A 23,897-nucleotide genomic window follows, 5' to 3' on the forward strand; every position below is an offset into this window, starting at 1 on the left:
CCCCACTTTTCTAGCCTTTTAAGAGAATTTGTGAAGTCTTCTGAAGGAGTTAGCCGCATCTTGCCTTTGTAATGTTATGATTCAGTATAAATATAAACAAGAATGTGTCTGCTCAGTGGGGAAATTAACATTCTTTTTGTAAAACAAATTAGAATGTGATTATACTTTAAAGAAGTTTACATAAATGAAACCTAAATTTATAGATGGTAATTTGAGGGGAGAGCATATTAGTGAAATTGGTGAATTGGGGGATCAGGACACAAAGATCAATAGGAGTGATCTCAGGCACTGTGAAGTTCTCTGTTGAAAACTTGAGGTCTGGGTCTTGGTGGCTTGCCCTAGGAGGTGTTTTGCTGAGGTCTAGTCCGCAAGCCAGTGGAGGGTCCAGCTGTGAGCAGTAACTTGTGGCACCTGTTGTTGGTCGGTGACCATAGTGATGGATACAGCCAGCTTTGAAGCAGGCGTCCTTACATTCTTTGATTTGGCTTGTTTGGTGCCATTTCGCTGATGATGGATCCTTCTCTGCTTTAACATTTCCGGTACCAAGATATTAAGGGAAAGCAAACCTCTTTAGGATGAAGTATGTACACTTAGTTTCTTGTAACCGGATGCTCTTACCTGTTTCTGCTGTACCTTATTCCTATCTGTGTGTCTTGTTCTTTGTCATCCAAAGTCACGTTCCTTTGAGGGACCGGCCTTTTCAGTCCCTTACCAGTCAAGGCAATTGTGGAGAGTTAGATGAAAGCTGCATTCATAAGCCCCAGCTAGAAACGTCCCCACCCCCTGCTGTTCTCTGACACCCTTGTGGGGCTTTCGTCCCCGTAGGATCTGGTCTAGTGGTTTTCAACAATTAATACTTGTTGTCTCTCTTTTGCACTAATACACTCTGTGGTCTCATTTTTGAAGACTTGTAATCAGCCCTAAGCTTATTATTAATAATTAACCATTACTAGTAATGATTGTGAGTTGGAAATAAGGGTAAATTCTGAATGCCATATGACCAGCTATTTAATTACGTTCCACCCATTTGGGTAATGTAACATGTATCTCTGCAATTAAATATGTACCATGTGTCTCTGCAATTAAATATAAATATCTTTCTGCTCATTTTTCCGCTGTTCTGTATATAGTCTTAAAGTAAATGAAAGCAGCATGCCTTATTATTTGCTTGATAGAAGTTGTTTTCCCAGAGTGCATGGTGCTTGGTAGTATATAACCGGGCTACAGATGGGCAACAAGAGAAACAGATCAGGTGTTTGACTTTAGTGATTAAGCTGGAGAAGAAGAGACCCAACACTCACTTCATTCGGCTCTGTTAGTACTGGAGATCTTATCAAAGCAACATTTAAAAGTACTGTCAGCCACTGTCTGTAGAGTAGCTGTTCATGTGCAGACACTTAGCCGCTGTGACACAGGTAGTCTCTGATCTTCACTGGAGGCTCGCTAGGGACCCCTCATCCCCATAGTATGGAAGGGAAGAAACCAAAGCTCAGAGAAGTTTGAGTAACTTCTCCAAATCCCACAGTTAGTAGATGGCAAGTGGAATTCCAGTCCACGTCACTCTTTGCTGACAATTATTAGCTTTATTTTTCTAAGCTACATGTCATTCCTGTCGGCTTTCTTTACCTTCCCGGCCGGCTGCTTCTCTGAAAGCTCCTGCTGGGTGCTCATGCCCCTATTGAGAAATCCACCTGAGTCAGAACCAGGACTTTGTCTCCACCCCGTCAGCTTTCAGTACGTTTCCCAAGTGCACTGGCCTGCCTGCCCCCTCACGCTCTCGAGCAGCAGGGCACTTGGGAAACTGGACACTCTAACCTGCAGTGTTTACGAGATCAGATGCACCAGGAATGGGAGGGTTGTTCCAATACTGGAGTGGGCTTTGCCCTCGTTCTTTACCTGCGGGTGTGAAAATGAACTTTGTGGGAGACTGACCATGGACTCGAGGGTGGGGTTTTTTGTGACCCTTGGGTGGTCTCGTTTTTAATTTGAACAAAGAGCTTTCGTTTAGTCTTTATTGTCATGCTCACAGTTCCCATGGTGATCCTGGCTTGGTGCTTTATCTGGCCCTATAACTCAGTAACAGCGTTCAGCAGGCAGGTTAACATGGGGCCAGGGGGGTGGAAGGTGAAGATTGCTTCTATGTCCTGGATAACCTGTCTGTCGCCGGTTTAGACTTTCACACCGTACCGGACAGCGTGGCGTCCCATAGTCACCGCCACCCACATCGGGTCCCACATCCGAGTAGGTGGAGTATTGAGCTGCCGCTGCTTGCCTTTCCATCCCCCCTGCCTTGGAGTGCCTTTCACTTTCTCCCCATGGGCAGGCTGCTTTGCAACCTGCAGTGCTGGAAGTGAATTGTGTGAGCATTTATTTCCCCCTGCTGTTTCTGCTTTCAAGTGAAACATACACCCTTGTTTCTAAGAGGATCCACCCATGTTGGCTGTCTCTTGGCTTTCAAGTTTTCAGCTGGCTGGGAGGGGCGTCTCAACCATGGGTGGATCCCAGACTTCTTTTCTGTGAGTGTTTCAGCCTTGTCGTGTGTTTTCCTTTGGTCTGCCAGTGTTACATGGAAACTCCCAGTATCTTGGGTAGGCATAGGCAACACACTGAGATTGGATTAGAGACCAGAAAGCATCCCGGAAGCTTGAATTGATGATCGGTTCCCCTCAGTTGTGGACAGGTCCTTACTAGGACTGTGCCATGGGAACCCAAAGATGCTGGGAAGTGAGTATGTTTGGTCCTGGGGCTGCCACCTGGGTGAAGTTGGAAATAAACCCAACCTGAGATATATTGAACCACAAACTATCTTTTCATAGAAGTTCCAAAACCTTTTTTTGCCAAGAATCCTTTTCGATCGCTGATTATGTTTCAGGACCCCATCTCTTCTACTTTTATTATTATTTTTTTATTTAAAGATTTTATTTATTCATGAAAGACAGAAAGGCAGAGGGAGAAGCAGGCTTCCCCTTGAGCAGGGAGCCCCATGTGGGACTCGATCCCAGGACCCCAGGCTCACGACTGGAGCCTAAGGCAGACGCTTAACCGACTGAGCCACCCAGGGGCCCTTTTCTACTTTCATACGAAGGTGTTCCTATTGACTTGGGCCCCATCGTCATTTCTTTGCATTCAGGATGCCCATAGGATCTCTTGTTTTATTGTTTCTCTCCATGAATTCAGAACACACCCTTCAGGAATTTCTGCTCAGTTTCCATGTCGGCTCCTCCTCTCTCCTTTCCTAGTAGTCTAATGACCCAGGAGTCCCACTTAATGATTCAGTTACTTAAGCACATTAATTATAAATAATATTGATAATAGTTGAATATAATTCCCCTAAAGTGAACTAGAAAAAAATCCACCTGTGAAAGGTCAGTTATTTTGTTCTCTAAGACCCACCGAACTACGGTGAGGTGTCTGCTGTTTCCTATTCTCAGACTTCCGGTTTCCTCTCCAGTTCGGGATTATCTTTAAAAAGACTTGTTCTGAGTTCTGACTTGTGGGGTTTCTGATGAGTGGGAAGTCTGTGGAGGAGCCGGATCCCGTAGAAAGGGCTGTGATCTCTGGGGCTGACTTTTAACCCGCAGACTCGTTTGATGGAGCTGCACCGCCAGTGGGAGCTGCTTTTGGAGAAGATGCGGGAGAAGGGAGTCAAACTGCTGCAGGCCCAGAAGCTGGTGCAGTATCTGCGAGAGTGTGAGGACGTGATGGACTGGATCAATGACAAGGTGTGTGTCCGGGGGGAAGGCTGGCGGGGTACGCCGTAGCGAGAGCGAGGGAAGGGCCCCCGGCATTCGCGAGCCTGTGAGCGCAACGGAAGGCACGCAGTGGGATCGCTCCGGCTCCGGTTGCTCTTCGGGGGTGCTCTCCTAGAACTCCGAAACCCGGAGTCTCACACCGGCACGCCCGGAGCTCAGCCTTTGAAGGAGGAGGGGAGCTAAGATCACACGGGACACAGGATCCACTAGCATCCACTAAAGTTAACGTGGCCCATCCCGGTGGGCCTCGTTCATGCTGCGTTTCTGGGAGCCATGGTTTCCACGTGTTGGTTGGTGACTCTGGCTGTTATGGTCCCCGAATAGGAAGCGATCGTGACTTCTGAGGAGCTGGGCCAGGACCTGGAGCACGTGGAGGTTTTACAGAAGAAATTTGAAGAGTTTCAAACAGATATGGCTGCCCACGAAGAAAGAGTTAATGAAGTGAACCAGTTTGCTGCCAAGCTCATTCAGGTGGGTGGCAGTGTGCTGTGTGCTTCTTCCTACCTCATCCTGTGAACTCTGGTGTTTTCAGAAGAAAATTCTGATGATCGGTTCCCTGGTTTCTGAGTGAGCAAGGTTTGGGAAGCATGTCTAAGAGTTTTGCTTTAGTTCTAAGTAAGGCAGCAGGCTGGTCACTCCGAAGGTAGAAGCCGCTCTCCAGCTGGTGGCCACGGGCAGGAAGGGCAGAGTTCATCTCGTCTGCTTCCTCCACCCACTGTCGGGCAGGGCGTGGCCATGCTTTTACTGGGTTCTGCAGCTGGGCGTCAGGGTTCCCAGATGAGGGTGTGGTGGTGAATGCTTCTTCGGGTTGGCAGGCAGCCACTGACGCCGGACTGCTCTCTCGGGAGCCTGGGGAACCTCGTAATGAATGGGCTCTCCACTGGCGGCTCGGAGCCAGTAAGAGGGGATAGTGTGACCTCTCCCCATTGCCGACGCGCTCGGTCCCCGTAAGCTGCTGCTTTATCCTCAGCCACCTCTACAGGGCTCAGAGCGCTCCCCACATTTCCAGCGGCAGGAACTAGAGTTTTTGCTTTCCGGGAAATTTGATTTTGGGGGTCTAAATCGTAAATTTTTGGATCTGCTTCGGGGCTGATACTTGTTCCTTTTCTGGCCAGTGAAAAAAGAAGAGCCAGCATTCCTTAGAGATGCCTCACCTTCCACAGTGAGCCCCCACCCCCTGCCCCAGGATCTTGGGGCATCCCGAGGTTGTGCTGAGGAGAGCAGTCAGGCCAAGCCTGAGATCTCGCAGATGGACCCCAGAATGCTGAAATGCTTCATTTGTTACTTTACATGTTATTTTTATTAAAACAAAAACCAAAATGTGGTTGGTGGGGAAGGATACTTGTAAAGAAAGAACTCCAGTCTGAAGTGAGGAGCAGACCTGAAGATCATGTCTATGGGCGGGAATGCTTGATAGGCTCGTGAATGTTTGAAATAACAGATTTCCCAGCGCTTGGGACCGACGCGGGTGCATTGGTGACGCTCCCACACAGTTGCCCCAGAAGTGTTGTTAAAACATAAAGGTTTTGGGTACTGATACCCGCCACTGCCTTATGGCCTCACCATCTACTCCAAGGGATAGATAATGACTCTCCCTTTTTTGTGTAAGAGGAAATGGAAGCTAGTTTTAGTTATTTGAGAGAGAGCAAGGGCAGAGGGAGGACGAGGGGAAGAGGGAGAGAGAGAATCTTAAGCAGGCTCCACATACAGCATGGAGCCTGACGTGGGCCTCGATCTCAGCACCCCCAGATCACGACCTGAGTGGAAATCAAGAGTCAGACACTTAACCCACTGAGCCACCCAGGCGTCCTAGAAGCTAGTTTTAAACAAGCTTGGCTTCATTTCACACACAAAACCGGTATTTCTTCAGAAAGATGAAGGTTTGCTGTGGCAGAGCCTTAGAGGAAGCAGGGGCTCAGGACCCAAGGCGGCCTCTCTCTCCCTCATGTAGGAGCAGCACCCCGAGGAGGACACTATCAAGACCAAGCAGGATGAAGTGAACGCAGCCTGGCAGCGGCTGAAGGGACTGGCGCTGCAGAGACAGGGGAAGCTCTTTGGGGCGGCCGAGGTGCAGCGCTTCAACAGGTACCGAGCCAGAGCGGGCTGCCGGGCGAGGGCATGTGCCCGGGGGGCCGGCTCGGGTATATGGCATGTGCCAGGAAGACGCGGGAGCCGCCTGGGGCCTGGCCCGCTGTGGCGCCCCCAGCTCTAGACAGTTGCCGTAAGCGGCTGCCTGGCTGTCTCTGTTCCATAGGGATGTGGACGAGACTATCAGCTGGATTAAGGAAAAGGAGCAGTTAATGGCCTCTGACGATTTTGGCCGCGACCTGGCAAGCGTTCAGGCTCTGCTGCGGAAGCACGAGGGTTTGGAGAGAGATCTCGCTGCTTTGGAGGACAAGGTGGGTTTGGGAAGCAGCCGGTTCCATCCGTAAGTTAGCATGGGGCACGAGCACAGCCTGACGGAGGGCGTTTCCAGGTCAAAGCCCTGTGTGCCGAGGCCGACCGCCTGCAGCAGTCCCACCCTCTGAGCGCCGCGCAGATCCAGGTGAAGCGAGAGGAGCTCATTGCCAACTGGGAGCAGATCCGGACTCTGGCGGCCGAGAGACACGCCCGCCTCAACGACTCCTACAGGTGGGAATCCTCTCACGAGGCTCAGCGGACCGTGCCGTTGGACCTCTCTTAGAGAAGCGGGGAGGCGGGCTTTGGGGTCTCTTGTGCATACTGACAGCACTGCTGTGCACCTGCCGGGTTCCCATACTAAGAAGGCGCAGGTGGCTCTTTCCGACCTATGTCTCATTTGTTGGGAGACGGGCCACTTTGTGTGTGTGTGTACATCGTATTCATGACTTTATGAATATCCTTCCATTCTGTATTGCTGCGTTATGACCAGGAGAAGTAGAAATCTTTTCTTAGCGATCAGAGCCCCAGTGGAATATACCATAAAAATTCAGTAAATCAAGAACTGGGAAATGAAAGAATGCTAGTTACTAACTAGAGCTGGAACTGGGGAATGACCGGGAAGTTGGAGAAAAGGGACCAGATTGGGGAATTACAGTGATGGACACAACGTAGATTTAAAGGATTGATTTCAGCCTTCTCTTGCTTTCCTCTCCAGTCAGACTGAAGAATCCTTTGTGTCCCAGGACTAGAGTTGGCATGGTCTGAGGATAGAATTCGGAGCTTCAGGAAGGCATTTTTCATCTGGGCTTTCCATTGGGAACATCTAATGGCTTATCTTGGTTTTCTCTAGACTTCAACGCTTCCTTGCTGACTTCCGCGACCTCACCAGCTGGGTGACTGAGATGAAAGCCCTCATCAATGCAGACGAGCTCGCCAATGACGTGGCTGGGGCTGAAGCCCTGCTGGACAGGCATCAGGAGCACAAGGTAGCGTCTCCAACATCTTCCAGAAGAAAAGGCCTTCACTTGTAACACATTGGGGTGGCACTTTTACAGCCAGAGTGGCTGAAACTTTGTTCACAGGTGGCTCTCACCACGGGATTGTTGTTGGTTTTGCCTTGGGAGACTGGCTCTGCCTGCTTCTCATAGATGGTGAAGCGGGTTAAATGTCAGGAGATTAACTGTGGTCCATAAAAGTGAGGGGCCACGCCCTGGCACAGTGGAGGTACTGGTGTTTTGTGCATCAGTCATGTGCCGTCTTAAACAATGTTTTCATTTAAATGCTGAATTTCATATTTGGTGTAATTAAATTTCTTATCCTGGGTTTTCCCAAAATTGTGTTCCACAGAAAACTGGTTTTATGAGCTGTTAATAGGCTTTACCTTAAAAAGAAAGCTTTTCTATGGCCAAGTCATTTTGGAAAACACTGTGAAACAGGATTGTAAAAATCATTATTACTTATAAGCCTTCTGAGAGGCTTTAATGTGGTAGATGTAAAGAAAGTCAATGTATGAATGTCACACACACTAGCAACAGAAACATCGTTGTTTAAAAATGATGCTTATAATTGTATCAGAAACTATAATGTACTTGGAAATACAACTTAAAAATTGTGTAACACATTCGTGGAGAAACAGTTAGGCTTTGTTGAAAGAGTGAAGAAATAAAGACTAAAGGGGAACGTCTTATCTCACGCATGGCTGGAACGATCTTTTGTAGAGGGGAAAATTTTCCCCAGGATCTTTACACTCAGTGCCGTTCCACCCAGAAACCTGGCAGCTCTTTCTTTGTTTCTGGAATGAGACAAGCTCATTCTAAACTTGATTTGGAAGGGAAAAAAAATTCAAAAACAGCTGAGGCAATTTTGAAGAACAGGATGGGACCAGGGGAAGCACCTCCCCTACCTGGTCTGTAAAATCCTACACCCACCCATGTGGCTCAAGGAAGGCAAAGAGACCCCAGCAGAACAGAAGACGGGCTCAGACCCTTGAACGTATGGAGACGTGACAGGCTCTGACAGAGGTGGCCTGAAGAGCCAGTGGCAGAGAGACTTGCCAGTAAATGGTGCCCTTGCGATTGGGAGCCTGGCCACCTCGTTGATCCTGCTCCTGGTTGGAGATGGGATATTCTAATTTGTAACGATTGTGTGAAATTCAACATCTCTGTTTTTTTTTCTAAGTTGAGGGGTATTGATTGTGCCTTTTCTTGCCGCAGGGTGAAATCGATGCTCACGAGGACAGCTTTAAATCTGCAGATGAGTCTGGACAGGCCCTGCTTGCTGCTGGGCATTATGCCTCAGATGAAGTGAGAGAGAAGGTAAGAGAGGAGAGGTTCTTTAACTGAAAGTCTCTGAAATCTGCTACCCATCCTCAAGTATCCGGCTGCATTTGCTGTGGTATGCAAGAAACTTCCACAGAGCTTGTGCCCGGGAAGTTCAGGGGCAGCTTCTTGAGAGACCGAAGAAGACCTATGTGTAGTATGGTGATTGGTCAGAGGGAGAAAGTTCCATTCAGTTGGGACGTTGGTGACCCATTTCCTGCTTAAAGGGGACTTTGCAGCGAGTTGAGTCCTGCATTGGTAGGTGGAGCCAGGAGGAAACTGCTTTCTTTCAGATTACATGTATAAGTGTATACAGTTTCTAAGTTCCACAGGATCTGAGTATAAAGATACCTGAGGAACATTGGAGAATGATGTTTTAATATTGTGTAAACTCGGAAGAGACATTTCACAGACACACTTGTTGTCAACTGTGGAGCCTAAATTGACGTCTGGGGCATTTGTGAGCTTACCATGCTTTATGGAACACCCACCCAGGTGACATTTCTCCGTTGAGGCTCCTTACTCCATTTTTACTGCCCACATTTTAGAAAGATGCCCTTTTTCTTCTACCTAAAGTTTACTTAGCATTTTGACCTAAAGTCCTTCGATAACATGGCAGTGAATTAATTGTAGAATTACGAGAGTTCCCTCTCCTCCTTCGCATAAACATACAAGCCGCTCAGGATTGGCGGGGTCCCTCTGACTTGGCTGACACAAGTGAATGTGATTCGCCCCCTTTTGCCAACCAGAAAACAGGCCCGAAGAGGAGCGTGAGGATTAGAAATTCCAGGGCAGCCTTTCCATTTGCCTGGGGGTGGGCGGCAGACGTGCCCTGCCCTCATGGCCCTTGTGTCCCCCTCCTCCCAGCTGAGCATCCTGGCCGAGGAGCGGGCCGCCCTGCTGGAGCTGTGGGAGCTGCGGCGGCAGCAGTACGAGCAGTGCATGGACCTGCAGCTCTTCTACCGTGACACGGAGCAGGTGGACAACTGGATGAGCAAGCAGGAGGTATCCGTCTTCTTTCTCGCTCGTCTGCAGCGCAGACGGCTGGCTTATTTCGGGCAGGAAGTTACCAGCACTGCGGTCGTGAATCGGGTGAAGAGGGCTCGGTGGGTGGCTCTGCTGGCCTTCCTCCCGCCGCCGGGATTGGAGGCGCCTGGGACGGGCCCTGGGCTTAGAGATGAGTGTGCTGGTGAGGGATTGGTTCTTCCTGAAGAGTACTTTTGGGTGGTTTTGGTCTGGAACCTAGCACTTCACCCTATTATTAGGTTAGTATTGAGTGAATCTAAAGGACATCAGGCTTTCTGGAAGAGATCTTGGAAGTTTAATAGCTGTCGAATCTCTTTGCTGCTTTTTGTGTTTTGGCCACTGTATCCTTTACTGGCCAGAAGCCTTCAGGGACGAAAGGGCATCCCTCCGAGCACTTTGTGTCCTTTCTCCAGGCCTTCCTGCTGAATGAAGACTTGGGCGACTCCTTGGATAGCGTGGAGGCACTCCTCAAGAAGCACGAGGACTTCGAGAAATCCCTCAGCGCCCAGGAGGAAAAAATCACAGTGAGACCCCTTCTTGGCGTACCTTTGGGTGATCCTTAGATTCAGTCCAGAGTCCTTTCTTCTCAAGGGTTTCTGAGCAGACGTGATAGAGGGTCTCCGTGAGAGGTGCTCCCGTGGGGGCTTCAGATCTCACAGTGGCAGCAGAGCACGGCCTCGCGAGAGGCCATCGCTCACAGGATGAGATCTTCTCCTGATGTCAGCCTCCACACTGACATGTCCCTTTCACTAAAAACAGAGTTCAGGGCGCCTGGCTGGCTCAGTCGGCGGACCGTGCGACTCTTGATCTCAGGGTCGTAAGTTCGAATCCCACGTTGGGTGTAGGGATTACTTAAAATCTTCAAAAAGTAAAATTAAAAAGTAAAAATGGCTATAGCTCCTGAAAGAGGTATTTTCGCCCTTGAAAACAGTTCTTAGAGGCAGGAACTGGAAGGCTGCTAACCTGTTGTGACCACTGTCTGATCCTATCGGATGTGTCATGACATCAGCTACAGCAAACGTCTCCCGTCCTGAAGGGAGCTAGCGTAATACTGTTGTCTCGGACCAATAACGTCAATCAAACACTCAAAAGTGAAGAGGGAAACGTCGACCTGTGTTATGGTTTAGTGTTTTGTGATCTGTCAGTAATTACTTTGCTCTGGAGGCCATGCTGTGTGACCGTGTGCTTACCAGTGAAAGACCCGGACTCTTCCCTCGTAGGCACTGGATGAATTTGCAACCAAGCTGATTCAGAACAACCACTACGCCATGGACGACGTGGCCACGCGCCGAGATGCGGTACGTTTCTGGGTTCCCCACATGCCTTCCCTTCAGGCCCTGGCTCTCCCTTCTGAGACGCCTGTTGCCATGTAGCCTCTTGAGCCAGAAATCCCTGGGGAGTAGCAGCCCGAGATTCACATGGCTCCTTGTCTTTCAGCTGCTGAGCCGCCGCAACGCCCTTCATGAGAGAGCCATGGGTCGCCGGGCCCAGCTGGCGGACTCTTTCCACCTGCAGCAGTTTTTCCGAGACTCTGATGAGCTCAAGAGCTGGGTCAACGAGAAGATGAAAACCGCCACAGATGAAGCTTATAAAGTAAAGTCCTGCCAGCATCGCCGTGTAGCGTTTGGCTAGGAAGCTAAAGGCAGCTCTCACAGAGCAATTGTAGCTAAAGAAAGAAATAGGGAATTCCAAAAACTGCACTATTTCATGTAGGAGGGCAGTTTTCTACCCCCGTCCCCTGCCAATAAAGAGAAGTATGAAGGTAACGCGGGGTAGTTTGACAATGCTCAGGTTCAAGGTAGAACCCCTTCTTCCTTTTATTGGCAGGACCCATCCAACCTACAAGGAAAAGTACAGAAGCATCAGGCTTTTGAGGCTGAGCTCTCGGCCAACCAGAGCCGCATCGACGCCCTGGAGAAAGCAGGACAAAAGCTGATTGACGTCAACCACTATGCCAAGGATGAGGTAGCAGCTCGTATGAATGAGGTCATTAGTTTGTGGAAGAAGTTGCTGGAAGCCACGGAACTGAAAGGTAAGAGAAGGTGTCTCCCTGGATTGGGAGAGGAATGCTGGGGGATTCCGTGTCCCTTCCCAGTTAAGTGTAGGGACGTACATCAGCCCAGTAAGGTGGTCCCGGAGACCGTGGGCATGCGAGCTCAGCTCCCGCCTGGGAGTGACTTGCCTAGCATCCTCGATGCTTCGCTGACGTGGGGCGGATGTGGTTGACGTTGCTGGTGAGCAGGAGAGCCTGAGTGAGAAAGGGGAGATCGGTCACCTAGCCGTGACTGAACTGGGCCCCGTCACCGAAAATCCAAGCTCCGCTGAGAGCCAAGGGCGCTCGGTAATTCTCAGACGTTCTCTCACGGGGCTCAGAACGCTTTTTACAGAACTTCCAAGTCAGCATCTTGTCGTCTTCACCTTCGTGAAAGAGGTGGAGCAGTGACGACAGTCCTGAGCCCTAGTCCTCACGGAGATGCCATTGTCGATGAGCAGTACTGGCAGAAGGGTAGGGTAGCAAGCCGATCACCCCTGTTCCCCCGACCAGGGATAAAGCTTCGCGAGGCGAACCAGCAACAGCAGTTCAACCGCAACGTGGAGGATATCGAGCTGTGGCTGTACGAAGTGGAGGGGCATCTGGCTTCAGACGACTACGGCAAAGATCTCACCAACGTGCAGAACCTGCAGAAGAAGCATGCACTGCTGGAGGCCGACGTGGCCGCTCACCAGGTACAGCGGGCTCGGGGGCGGAGCGAAGGGCGGCAAGGGACGTCCAGACCACCCTTGTCTGCGGAAGGGTAAAAGGTGCCGATTTGCTTAGGTAGCTGTATGTGTTCCCGGTTCTTCTCCAATTAAACTCCTTCTTCGGGGGCGCCTGGGTGGCACAGCGGTTGAGCGTCTGCCTTCGGCTCAGGGCGTGATCCCGGCGTTACGGGATCGAGCCCCACATCAGGCTCCTCTGCTATGAGCCTGCTTCTTCCTCTCCCACTCCCCCTGCTTGTGTTCTCTCTCTCGCTGGCTGTCTTTATCTCTGTTCTCTGTCAAATAAATAAATAAAATCTTAAAAAAAAAAAAACAAAACAAAACTCCTCCTTCGGAGCTTTCTGGGAGCCCAAGGTGAGGGAAAGAGATGACAGAAAAAAATACTCTCTGGGCTGGGAAGACAACTGTGTGACTTCGTCTTTATTTATGATCAAACCACCCTTGAGGTAGGATCAGTCCAGAACCTGGTTGCTGATGCTGGTTCATGCTTTCAAGCCTCTGTCCTTTCCCATCCATCCCCAGGATCGAATTGATGGCATCACCATTCAGGCCCGCCAGTTCCAGGATGCTGGCCATTTTGACGCTGAAAACATCAAGAAGAAGCAGGAAGCCCTCGTGGCGCGCTACGAGGCTCTCAAGGAACCCATGATTGCCCGAAAGCAGAAGCTGGCTGATTCTCTACGTTTGCAGCAGCTCTTCCGTGACGTTGAAGATGAGGAGACATGGATTCGGGAGAAGGAGCCCATCGCTGCATCCACCAACAGAGGTCCGTCTCCTTCCATCAGATGAGAATCAAGTCTGAGAAAGGGCTCTACCCTTGTAGCATGAAGGAGGTGCATGTCAGAACAAGCAAGGTCAAGTTTAAGTTGAACTGGAACCCCAGTAGAATCTTAGGAACGACAGGGCTGACCTTTCCCTTGATGGTGTGGATGACCAGGGCGCGGTTTCTGTTTTTAGGCAAAGATTTGATTGGAGTCCAAAATCTGCTGAAGAAGCACCAAGCCCTCCAAGCAGAAATTGCCGGGCACGAGCCCCGCATCAAAGCCGTTACACAGAAGGGAAACGCCATGGTGGAGGAAGGTGAGTGGTTACCCTCCGGGGAGTGGCTTTACTATGGCTCTCCTCATGTCCTGTCTTTGGTCAAGTGCATGGACTTGAGTCCGGCTGGGCTGTAGGGTTGAGTACCTTCCCCATTCTCTCCTCACTGTGTGACCTTGACTAGACCCTACCCTCTCGATCGGAACGTCTTACCCGTGAGATGTGGGTAATAACGCCTACTCCTGACGTAGTCGTGAGGGTCAAGTGAGATCAAGCAGTGGACAGAGTGTGGAACAGTGAGCGAGGACTGAGGGTGGCACTGTCAGGCTTTTATTATGTTGTTATGGTCCAGTCCCTGGTGTCATTTGGGGTATCTGCTTCGTAGGGTCCAGATAGAGATCGTGCCTTGAGGAGGCAGAAATTGAGCTGATACTTAAAAGGTTGAGACCCGAGCCTCTTCTAAAACTGGGGATTAAGAGGGTCCTGGGGGCGCCTGGGTGGCTGTCATTAGGTGTCTGCCTTTGGCTCAGGTCATGGTCCCGGGGTCCTGGGATCGAGCCCCGCATCAGGCTCCCTGCTCAGGGAGAAGCCTGCCTCCCCCTCTCCCACTCCCCCTGCTTGTGTTCTCTCTCCTCCTGTGTCTCTTTCTGTCAAATAAATAAATAAAATCTTTTTCAAAATAAAGAGGGGCCTGGTGGCGTAGCAGCGGTGCCGTGGATACCCGGAAGACCTGTCCGTCCAGCGACGTGGCAGCCTCCTTTGCATTGTCCTCCCTTCCCTCGCCCACCTTCCAGGCCACTTTGCTGCAGAGGATGTGAAGGCCAAGCTCAGCGAACTGAACCAGAAGTGGGAGTCCCTCAAGTCCAAGGCCTCCCAGCGGCGGCAGGACCTAGAAGACTCCCTGCAGGCCCAGCAGTACTTCGCCGACGCCAACGAGGCTGAGTCCTGGATGCGGGAGAAGGAGCCCATCGTGGGCAGCACCGACTACGGGAAGGACGAGGACTCTGCGGAGGTGAGCGAGCGTGGGGATCCTGCCGGGGTCCCCGTGTGTGGCAGGTGCGGCCTCTGCGTTGTCGGTTTCTCAGGGTGCTTTAGGACCTGGTGTTTACTTTGCTCTGTGGAAACTCATTTGTGCCAGGAGAGAGGAGACTACCTGTCGCTACTTTCTGTCTGGAGTGTTTTTGCCATTCTTGTCCTGTTCCCTCCGCACGCATGTGTACGTGTCCATGAGCGCATGTTTTTGCCAGGAATTGGTGTTCTTGAGTGAAACCCTGACGTTTTATTCATGAATGCCTCGGTGCAGCCCCTGTACTGACCTCTTCGCTTACCGGTCTGCACAGAAACTAGAGTAGCTGAATGTGGACATGCAGCATATGGGATTCTCCCAAAAAATGGGGCAGGGAGAACTGAAAAAAAGCTTGGGCGGCAGTGGTGGAGGGTAATGGTGAAGCCCCACGTGTGGCAAGGGAAAGCAGTAGCCACAGGGAGGGCAGCGTACCAGCTCTCTTTGGTTTGCTGATGATGTTGATTTCTTACGAAGGGTGGGGGGTTCACCACGTGTGCGATTCTGTGCCTTCCGTCTCCGTGTCTTTTTCCAGCCCCACACAGGCACGTACGGGCAGGGAGAAAAGACAATATTATAAATCGCAAAGAATCTGTCCTCCAAATTTGACGTTTATCAGAAACGGGGAGAGAGTGTGGAGCGGGAGGTGATCAAATCAGCGTGTCACTGAGCACGTCTCGGGAGGGTGGCGGGTCGGTGAGGCAGCATGGCTGGGGCACCCCCACTCCTTGCGCCGGGGTCACTGTATGTGATTTTGGTTTCAGGCTCTACTGAAGAAACATGAAGCTTTGATGTCAGATCTCAGCGCCTATGGCAGCAGCATCCAGGCTCTGCGGGACCAGGCTCAGTCGTGCCGGGTGAGCCGGGCTTCTGCTGAACCGTTGCGCATTGGGGGTGCGGGAAGCTGCAGGGCTCGGGCACTTCCAGTAGGTGTGACAGTCGTAAGCAATGTTCTAGTGGGCTCACTGTGATGTCCTGTGACACAAAGATGTGTAAACAGTTTAAAATGAGTTTTTTTGGGGGTGGGGGTAAGATTTGGAACAGTTCAAGTTCTAGAATCAGATTTTACTGGTAGTTTCAGAGGAGATCTCTCATAAAATGTATTTGGTAGATTTGGTACAGTTGTTGAAATTGGAGTCCGTTGTGTGCTCGGGTGACACACCATGGACATTCTTTAACTGGGTTTGCCCTTCCTTGGGATTTTTAGCAACAAGTGGCCCCCATGGATGACGAGACTGGAAAGGAGCTGGTCTTGGCTCTCTACGACTATCAGGAGAAGAGTCCTCGAGAGGTCACCATGAAGAAAGGGGATATTCTCACCTTACTCAACAGCACCAACAAGGCAAGGCGTCGGAAGTGGGCGTGGGTCTCCGTCAGCACCACCAGTTTTGCTCCGTGCGGTGTCTGTGGGTCGTGTGTCTGAAGTGAGGCTGGGTTAGAGTTTGAGGAGAGACCAGAGTCGCCCAGTCAGTCTCTCCCTTGATACGGGTCTGTCTCTTGGGAGATGAAGAAAGTAACCCGTCCGCCTTCCCGGAAGCCTGGAGGCAGCGTGCTGGCTCACACTCTCGAGATAGCTTCTTTTCATGATTAAGCACCTCGTGGTGGAATTCCTTTTCTTGAGACCAAAGTCTGCTTTTCTGGAACACGTAGCTATTGGTTCTTAATCTAGACTGTGTGGCCACAGCAGATAGTTGAAGATGGCTCTGATGTCACCCCTTAGGCTCTCGATGTTAAATGCTTCCCAGTTCATCAGCCTGCCTTCCTTGACATCCGCTGGTTTGACAGTGACTTTGCAGTGAGCTGCGTGGTATTCCACATGTCCGATAAATCACAAAAGATAGTACTTAAGGCTGGAGAAATGTTCACAGCCGTCGTTAAGGACCCTTACTCTTACACCCCCAGGTTATCCTCATCACGAGCGTTTAAGGAAACCTGTGATTTGTATTTTCCGTTGACTCTCAGCACCTTCCGGTCTCATTCTGGTTTACTCAACAGCATTGTCCCATGGAACTTCCTGTGATGGTGGACATTTCCTGTGTGTGCTGGCTCTGCGGTAGCCAGCACCACAAGTGATTATTTAAGCACTGGAAATGTGACTGGTTAACTGAGTTTTTAAATTTAATTTTATTCTAACTTATTTAAATTTACATAGCCACATTTGGCTCGTGGCCACACTCTTAGTGCGGTTCTGGGGTGTCTGACAAAGAGAGGGCTGCCCTTCATGTTGGGTGTGTTGTGGCTCCCTCGTGACACTCTCTATGCTTGGCAGGTGACCGTCTTTGAGTAAAGTGATTTTGACACTGTCACGGGATCCTCCTGACATGGTCAGAGCCCTCGTGTACACACCCACCCACACACACACACAGGCCTCCTTGGTTTCTCCCTTTCTGGGCTTTCAGTTGTCCGTTTGTCTCCGTAGGACTGGTGGAAGGTGGAAGTGAACGACCGTCAGGGCTTCGTGCCGGCCGCGTACGTGAAGAAGCTGGACCCCGCCCAGTCGGCCTCCCGCGAGAATCTCCTAGAGGAGCAAGGCAGCATAGCCGTGCGGCAGGAGCAGATTGACCACCAGTAAGGGCCATACTGGCGACCAGAAAGGTCCAGGTGTCCCTCGGGTTTACTTTACATCCCACGGAGGCCAAGGTTGAGGCAGTGTCCAGAGGCTTCGGCGTGACTGTTGTGGTGCCCGTGTGCACTCAGGGCACACCCTCTTCCCTCTTTGCGCCAAGTCCCTTTTAACCCACAGTCTTCTGTTTGGACCTAAAACCCTTGACCGATACCTCTATTTTCCTTATTTTGTTCCTTCCCCTAAAGTGAGTTTCTCTTCCTCAACAGCATTTTCTAAACATCACCCTCCGCACCTTTGTCCTTCAGTTAGGGAGAAGCTCTGGGGTTGGTTTTTAGAGGTTCCGCACCCCTACAGCTCTGCCCCATTTAAAAGGCTGTGGAGCGTGGCTCTCGCCTGCTTTCTGCTCTGAAGCAGAGGTGGTTTTTCATGAAATGCCTCTGTCCCCTGTCCTCTAGCTAAGAAGCTCCCGTATTGACCTATGTCCCTCCTGTAGGTTGTCTTGCTCTGTTAATGAGCAAAAGTTTTGGACACTTGGAAAATATCCACACTAGACTTTAGTGTCATAGCACTTCTGTGACCCTGATGATTCCTGAAAAGATCAGTTATTTGTCCACATCCAGACCTTTTCTGTTCCTGCTGAGACAGGAGAACGGTTTGGGCCGGGGTCATAACTGTGGGAGCAAAGCCGCCAGCCCGACATGTGACTGGAGGCCCGTCCCTTTCTCGGGGCCGCCCTTCCTCCCCCGGCCTTGCTCTGTGAAGTTAGTGTTGCCAGTACAAGGAAAATTGTCTGCCTTATACGTGGCAGGCTGTTCAGGAAAAGGAAGGTGAACTAACCCCTCTAATTTACTTTCCCGGCTATTTCTGTACTGATTTCCTCTGTGGCCTGGCCTGCTTCCGAGAGCTTTTGAATGACGCCTCAGTTGCCCTCACTTGAAGCATCCAGCCTCCCGGCGCCCGTCGAAGCTGCCGCTCTCCTTTCCTGAGGATTAATCCCACTAACTTGTGCATGCTTTTGCTGTGCCCCCCGTGCAGGACGCGCGTAACTAAGGAGGCCGGCAGCGTGTCTCTGCGTATGAAACAGGTGGAGGAACTGTGAGTAGGCGGGCGGCCTTGCCGAGCGCCCGTGTCCGTTCTCCCTCTGCCGCTTCTCTCCAAGGCACCTGTGCATCCAGAAAGACGAGGTGGGGGGGACTGTGCCGCCATGCGGCAGCCTCGCTCACCAGGGAAGAGGTTTCGGTGGCGCCGTGGCAGTCGATGGCCGCTTATCTCTGGGGTCGCTTTCATGTGCGGTTGTGCGTTCAGAGTGTTGGTCCTGCCCCCCGCCCCGACCCCCGTTGGCTTTGGTGGTGGGCCAGCCACTCTCAGCAGCGACCCCGAAGCCCGGGTCCGTAGCGTTCCTCAGTAGGACGGAAACGAAATGCCTCCCTTTAAAGTGCTCTGAGTCTTGGTGCCTCGTTGCTTTTTTTTAATCTCACTCTGAAAAGCTTAGATTGGATCGTGATGGTGGATTTTTTTTTAGTCTTTAACTTAGTTTTAGTAAGTTTGTCACGTTCACATCTCCACAGATAGTATAAGCAGTTCAGCCTTTTGTATGTTAGCTCCCAAGAGCTCGAACATTCTTTGATACTTCTTAAGAAGTCTTCCAGCTACTGGAGTGGTGCAGATACTCTGTACTTGACCTGATTTTTTCTTCTGAAGTTGCCAAAACTTCCTTAAAAAAGAACATATCCCTCACCTACTGTTCAGAGAGGCTAACGTCCCATACGAGGCCGTTGTAAAGTGGGGCCTGCCTTCCCCCAGCGCCTGGGGCGGCTCAGGGACTTGCGAGCGCGGAGCGGGACCTCTGTCTGCATTGTGCCCGGCACGCTCATCTCGTCTCAGCTGTGCTCGCATGAACCCCGTGTTCCTGTGCTAGACGCTTGGTTCCAGTCATTTGTGGTTGTGATGTTCTGAGTGCAAAATGAGCCCGGGGTGCGTGCGCCTGGCTGTCCGAGCCACCCGGTGGCGAGCAGCGCAGTGCGTACTTATCCCCGAGGCCGTAGTGCGGGCCCATAGGGGCTTCACCTTCATCTGTGTTCCGACGCCTTGTCACCCGGGCACCATCATGACACACTCATGGCCTTGGACCCCCATCTCGGAGACACCGGTGTTTGCCCTTAGGTTAGTGTCTGTAGGAAGCTAACGGCCTCCCCGCCCCCTCTTGTCACCCTCTTGCCCGGCCCAGGTACCACTCTCTGCTGGAGCTGGGCGAGAAGCGCAAGGGCATGCTGGAGAAGAGCTGTAAGCGGTTCATGCTGTTCCGAGAGGCGAACGAGCTGCAGCAGTGGATCAACGAGAAGGAGGCGGCCCTGACCAGCGAGGAGGTGGGCGCCGACCTGGAGCAGGTCGAGGTGCTGCAGAAGAAGTTCGATGACTTCCAGAAGGTACGGGAGGTCTTGCGTCCGAGCTGAAAAGCGACCCAAAGACTTGGTTGTGTGGACTCGTGACTGTGGTTGATTAGAACAGACACGGCATAGATTGCGCTCCACTCGCTGAGGAGCCATTTCTCAGTGACATGAATCCAGACTTTTCGGTGACCAGCGTAGCTTCAAGGAAATAGGGGTGCTTTTCTCTCCTTGTTTTAAGAACTTTTAAACTTAAAATACAAAAACGTGTTAAAGTTGTTTTTTTTTTTTTTACGGGGGTAAAGTTGACATAATACACAGTTAAGCGTTTCAACGTGTGCGGTTCGGAAGCACTTACACGGCACGGGCCGTGCCGCCACCAACCTCTGTCTGGTCCTGAACGTTTCCCCGTCACAAGGAGGCTGCACACCCACTGGAGCGTCCTTCCCTGGGACGCCCGGCCCTTTGTCCTGCTTTTGTCCCCGGATTGACGTATTCTGGACGTTTCATGCATGTGGAATCCTGTATTATGTGACTTTTTACCACCGACTGCTTTCACGGAACATGCAGTTCGTTCTTGTCCTCGTGGGTTTAGGGACTCCACGACTTTTTATGGCCAAATAGAATTCCGTCGCCTGCAAAAACCACATGTTGTTTGTCGTTCCCATTTCAGGAGTTTTATAACCATTTAATGTGGGTGAGAGGCTCTTTTCCCATAGGGCCTGGCATTAGAATTTCAGCACATTTTAAAAACATCCCCTCCTCCAAAGAAAGATGAAAGCAAATTTTCATCCCACCAGAATAATGGTTTATGAACCACAGTTAATTAAGCGAATCCGGGACCGACTGTTGTCAGACTGTGCCCTGTTGTTCCTTTGCTTCCTTGATAGCCACAGTCAGGCCTCCTGATTGAGGTGACTGCCACAGCATAGAACACCTGGTTCATAGGATACCTGTTGAACAGAAATGTATAAGTTCAAACCACAGTTTGTGAACATCTGTTGCCTGCCTTCTCCTTCGTGTTATGCTTGGAGTCTTAGTTATTTTGGCTTTTGCTTTAAAGGACCTGAAGGCCAATGAGTCACGGCTGAAGGACATTAACAAGGTGGCGGAAGACCTGGAGTCCGAAGGTCTGATGGCTGAGGAGGTGCAGGCCGTACAACAGCAGGTGAGCAGCTGGGACTTGTGAGGGGGCTGTGTGACCGGTAGCAAGCAGCGTCTCGTCACGCAGAGCGGTGGCCAGGGTGGTCAGGTCCCCTCTGTCACCATTTCCTTTGCCTCCTGTCTTCTTCATGTGCCCGTTTCATATGGTGAAAGTTGTTTACTGTTTATATGGCCCTTAATTAGGAGTAAGCTCACCCTAGGGGCACCTGGGTGGCATAGTGGTTAAGCGTCTGCCTTCAGCTCAGGGCGTGATCCTGGCGTTACGGGATCGAGCCCCACATCAGGCTCCTCCGCTATGAGCCTGCTTCTTCCTCCCACTCCTCCTGCTTGTGTTCCCTCTCTCGCTGGCTGTCTCTATCTCTGTTGAATAAATAAATAAAATCTTTAAAAAAAAAAAAAGAGTAAGCTCACCCATTTCTTAAAGGTTTCACATATAAACACTCGATCTGTTAGACTCTTAAGAAGTTCTTCCAGCCAATTAGTCTGTCTTGTTGTAATTCTGTCCCTGTGTCTGGGTTTGACAGTAACGAGCGTCACAGAGAGCTGTGTGTTTGCTCTAATAATGAAACTGGTTTCCCTCTGTCCTTGTAGGAGGTGTATGGCATGATGCCCAGGGTAAGTCCGTGTGGAACTTGAACATGAGGGGGAGTAGGTCTTGGGAAGAATTTAAAGTCATGAGCTTAAGAATTCTGTCCCCAAACCTCAGAGATGCCTTTTGTTAGTAAAAATCTGTGGAGAAGAAATATTAGCAAAAATAGGTTTTGATTTGCCATTCTCCAAAAGACAAAAAAAAAAAGTTCTCTCTTCAGTTTTCTAAAACTTTTTCCACAGTAATTGTTTATGTTTATCCTTTTCCAATAATCCTCTGAGTGGGACAGAGACAAAAGTTGGTGGTTTTCGTACTAAATTTCTTCATTCTCTTCATTTTTGTCCACTCCATAAAAAACTAGAATTTTCCTCGCCTGTTTGTTGGCCTCACTTCCCTCAAGTGGCCTGGTGGTGTGCTCTGGGCCAGCAATCAGTCGTAGATCTCAGGGAAGCGCCACTGTGGCCGATGGCGCTGGGGACCCCCCCCCCATGGACGGGAGAGGGTGGGGGCTGCATTGCTGTGCCCCGCGTGGCCGCCTAAACCCTGCCTCCTCCTTTGAACAGGATGAAGCGGATTCCAAGGCCGCGTCCCCGTGGAAGGTAGGAACTCGTTTGCCCAATTATTGTTTCCAGAGGTTTTCAGGACTAGACATATTTTATGTTTTTCTGGTGTGTCTGTTTCTGAGTATTGGGGATTGTCAGGAGTCTTTGGTCATTTCTGGAGTTGTTGGGGCTCGTTTCTTTTTGACCCTGGCATTCGATCCTTTGACTCTGTCACGTCTTACAATGCGGTCCTTCATGTAGAGAGGCAGGGCGTTCCCCGTGCAAGTGCTCAGAGGGAGTTCAGTTCGATGGCATTTAATACCCACGTCGTTGCCAGAACAAAGCTTGCACTGGTGGCCCTGCGTAGTTAGGCATGGTCACGCCCATGGGATTGCAGTCCCGAAGGACAGGACAGGATGAAGAAAATGACCTCTGCCTAGCCACTTTCCCTGGTGGCCTAAGAACTGCTTCTTCGAAGATACCAGATCCTGCAGAGAGATGTAGGAGGAGGAACAAAGAGACGTCCCTACTATGACAGACGCTATTCCACACAGACCCAGGGAGGGCGCTTGGCTAGGGTCCGTTGCTTCTGGCCTCCTCACCCCTCCTGGCCCTGATGATTCTGCTCATTAAAGCAGCTCCATGCTGGGGGGAGCGTGGCTTTTCCCTTTGAGTCGGCTTTCCTCCCTGTTCGCAATCCTAGTTGTTCTTATATAGCAATATATACGATCATTGGTGGTGTGAGTGGGCAACATCCTTACCCGTCTAACCTCCTGGCAGGGCTTTTCTGGTAACAAGTATGTTTTCGGGAATATATTTCAGGTGGCTTTATAAATACCAATATCCCCAAATAAATAAAGAAACTTCTAGTGGTTTTTTTTTTTTTAATTATTTCTGGAAGGGATTTGAGACAAAGGTGTGTACTTCTTGAACCTTGTTCACACCCACACTGGTTGAAAATGTCACCTGGGTGTGTCACAGGAGCACTGATGAGCCCAACTTCCCCACATCCCAGCTTAGCCCCTGATTTTCTTAACATATTTGAAGATTACGGGCATTGGAATGTGGGGTTTCTTTCAGATAAAATTCGGAGGGCTCTGCGATCCCAAGGGACGTCTGATTTGTACACTGATGAGAAGAAAGCTAATTCACTGGTTTTTGTGTTGTTGTTTTTTCCCCAGTCTGGTCAGGCTGTTGCCCTTAGTTCAAAGGAGACACTGTTGAAACGAGCAGCCCATAGCCAAGAAAAGATATGAAGTTCTTGGTACATATATTCAAACTGTTTCAGTTGCCAGCCTTTGTTAAATTGGGTGTTTTCTGGACTGTTCTGTAGTTTGCACAAGAAGACGCTAATATTTAATCTTTGAGCTATTTGTTCTGTCAGCCAGCTTGGGGGGGGTTGTGTGTGTAAGATTTTATTTTTAAGCAATCTCTATACCCAATGTGGGGCTCAAACTCATGATCCTGAAATCAGGAGTCACATGCTCCACTGACGGAGCCAACCGGGCACCCCCCCAGCCAGCTGTTTTAATTGTGGTTGTCACCACTCTCTCTTGACTGTTCATCGAGTGAACTGAATTGTGCACTTGGGTGCTTTGTGCCTTTCCACTGGTTGGTCCTTTATTTGTGGCTCTGCTCAGAATTTTGACCGTGTCCCCTTAAGATAATTTTGGTTGACAATTGGGACCTAATGAATGGCACTTGCTCCTCAGAATTATCTCTTAATTGGCAGACACTTGATTAGTGTTGCTCTTCTGCTTTCCTCCCTTACATAGTCTGCTCGTCTGATGGTTCACACCGTGGCCACCTTTAATTCCATCAAGGTAAGAAACTGTGGCCAGCCCCCTCGTCTCACGGTGTCCCTCACTGTCTTCCTTCTCCTGACTATAGCAGAGCTCTTGTCCTAAGTAGTCGCACGAGCTGTTGCACTTGTCACTGTCCTGGGCCCACGGGTTTCCTGGGGACGTGTCGCCCTCTGGCAGCAGGGTGGCGGGGGTTGCCTTTCCCGGTCAAGAACTCCCCAGGTCTTAGCAGTAACTTGAGCTTCTAGCAGGGCCGGGGGGCTGCAAGAAGTGTAGGGTCTGGAAGGCGGGGAAGGCCTCTCTTGCCGCCTCACAGGAGAGGTTTGGCCTCTTTCTGGTCCCCAGTGTTTTGTCTCCTCAAGCACAAGGGCCTGCTTGGCCTGCCGTGGCGTGGGGTGCAGCTGCGTTCAGGACTGGGGGGCAGGAGGCTCTGGGATTTATCCACATGGTAGTTACTTATTTTTTATTTAAGATTTTATCCATTTATTTG

The 23,897-nt window shown here is 50.6% G+C and overlaps 1 protein-coding gene across 9 annotated transcripts in view; it reads left to right on the forward strand.

Moving 5' to 3' along the window:
* SPTAN1 (spectrin alpha, non-erythrocytic 1) overlaps window positions 1–23,897 on the forward strand; it is a 58,460-nt gene that overhangs the window by 10,530 nt on the left and 24,033 nt on the right. For 6 of the 9 annotated variants that reach the window (XM_034664622.1, XM_034664625.1, XM_034664627.1 and 3 more), the window contains exons 4-28: window positions 3,582–3,722; window positions 4,077–4,223; window positions 5,704–5,837; window positions 6,007–6,151; window positions 6,229–6,383; window positions 7,003–7,138; window positions 8,366–8,467; window positions 9,338–9,475; window positions 9,910–10,020; window positions 10,717–10,794; window positions 10,934–11,089; window positions 11,324–11,528; window positions 12,042–12,223; window positions 12,779–13,022; window positions 13,214–13,336; window positions 14,089–14,306; window positions 15,122–15,214; window positions 15,565–15,699; window positions 16,777–16,925; window positions 17,959–18,018; window positions 19,151–19,349; window positions 20,374–20,478; window positions 21,066–21,089; window positions 21,627–21,662; window positions 23,381–23,428. In XM_034664622.1, coding sequence (XP_034520513.1) covers window positions 3,582–3,722; window positions 4,077–4,223; window positions 5,704–5,837; window positions 6,007–6,151; window positions 6,229–6,383; window positions 7,003–7,138; window positions 8,366–8,467; window positions 9,338–9,475; window positions 9,910–10,020; window positions 10,717–10,794; window positions 10,934–11,089; window positions 11,324–11,528; window positions 12,042–12,223; window positions 12,779–13,022; window positions 13,214–13,336; window positions 14,089–14,306; window positions 15,122–15,214; window positions 15,565–15,699; window positions 16,777–16,925; window positions 17,959–18,018; window positions 19,151–19,349; window positions 20,374–20,478; window positions 21,066–21,089; window positions 21,627–21,662; window positions 23,381–23,428 — 3,264 coding nt within the window. The remainder of the gene's footprint in view (window positions 1–3,581; window positions 3,723–4,076; window positions 4,224–5,703; window positions 5,838–6,006; window positions 6,152–6,228; window positions 6,384–7,002; window positions 7,139–8,365; window positions 8,468–9,337; window positions 9,476–9,909; window positions 10,021–10,716; window positions 10,795–10,933; window positions 11,090–11,323; window positions 11,529–12,041; window positions 12,224–12,778; window positions 13,023–13,213; window positions 13,337–14,088; window positions 14,307–15,121; window positions 15,215–15,564; window positions 15,700–16,776; window positions 16,926–17,958; window positions 18,019–19,150; window positions 19,350–20,373; window positions 20,479–21,065; window positions 21,090–21,626; window positions 21,663–23,380; window positions 23,429–23,897) is intronic. The other 3 variants (XM_034664624.1, XM_034664628.1, XM_034664629.1) reach the window with 1 other exon arrangement.

The sequence above is a fragment of the Ailuropoda melanoleuca genome, chromosome 7 (genome assembly GCF_002007445.2).
Source record: "Ailuropoda melanoleuca isolate Jingjing chromosome 7, ASM200744v2, whole genome shotgun sequence".
Taxonomy (NCBI): Eukaryota; Metazoa; Chordata; class Mammalia; order Carnivora; family Ursidae; genus Ailuropoda; species Ailuropoda melanoleuca.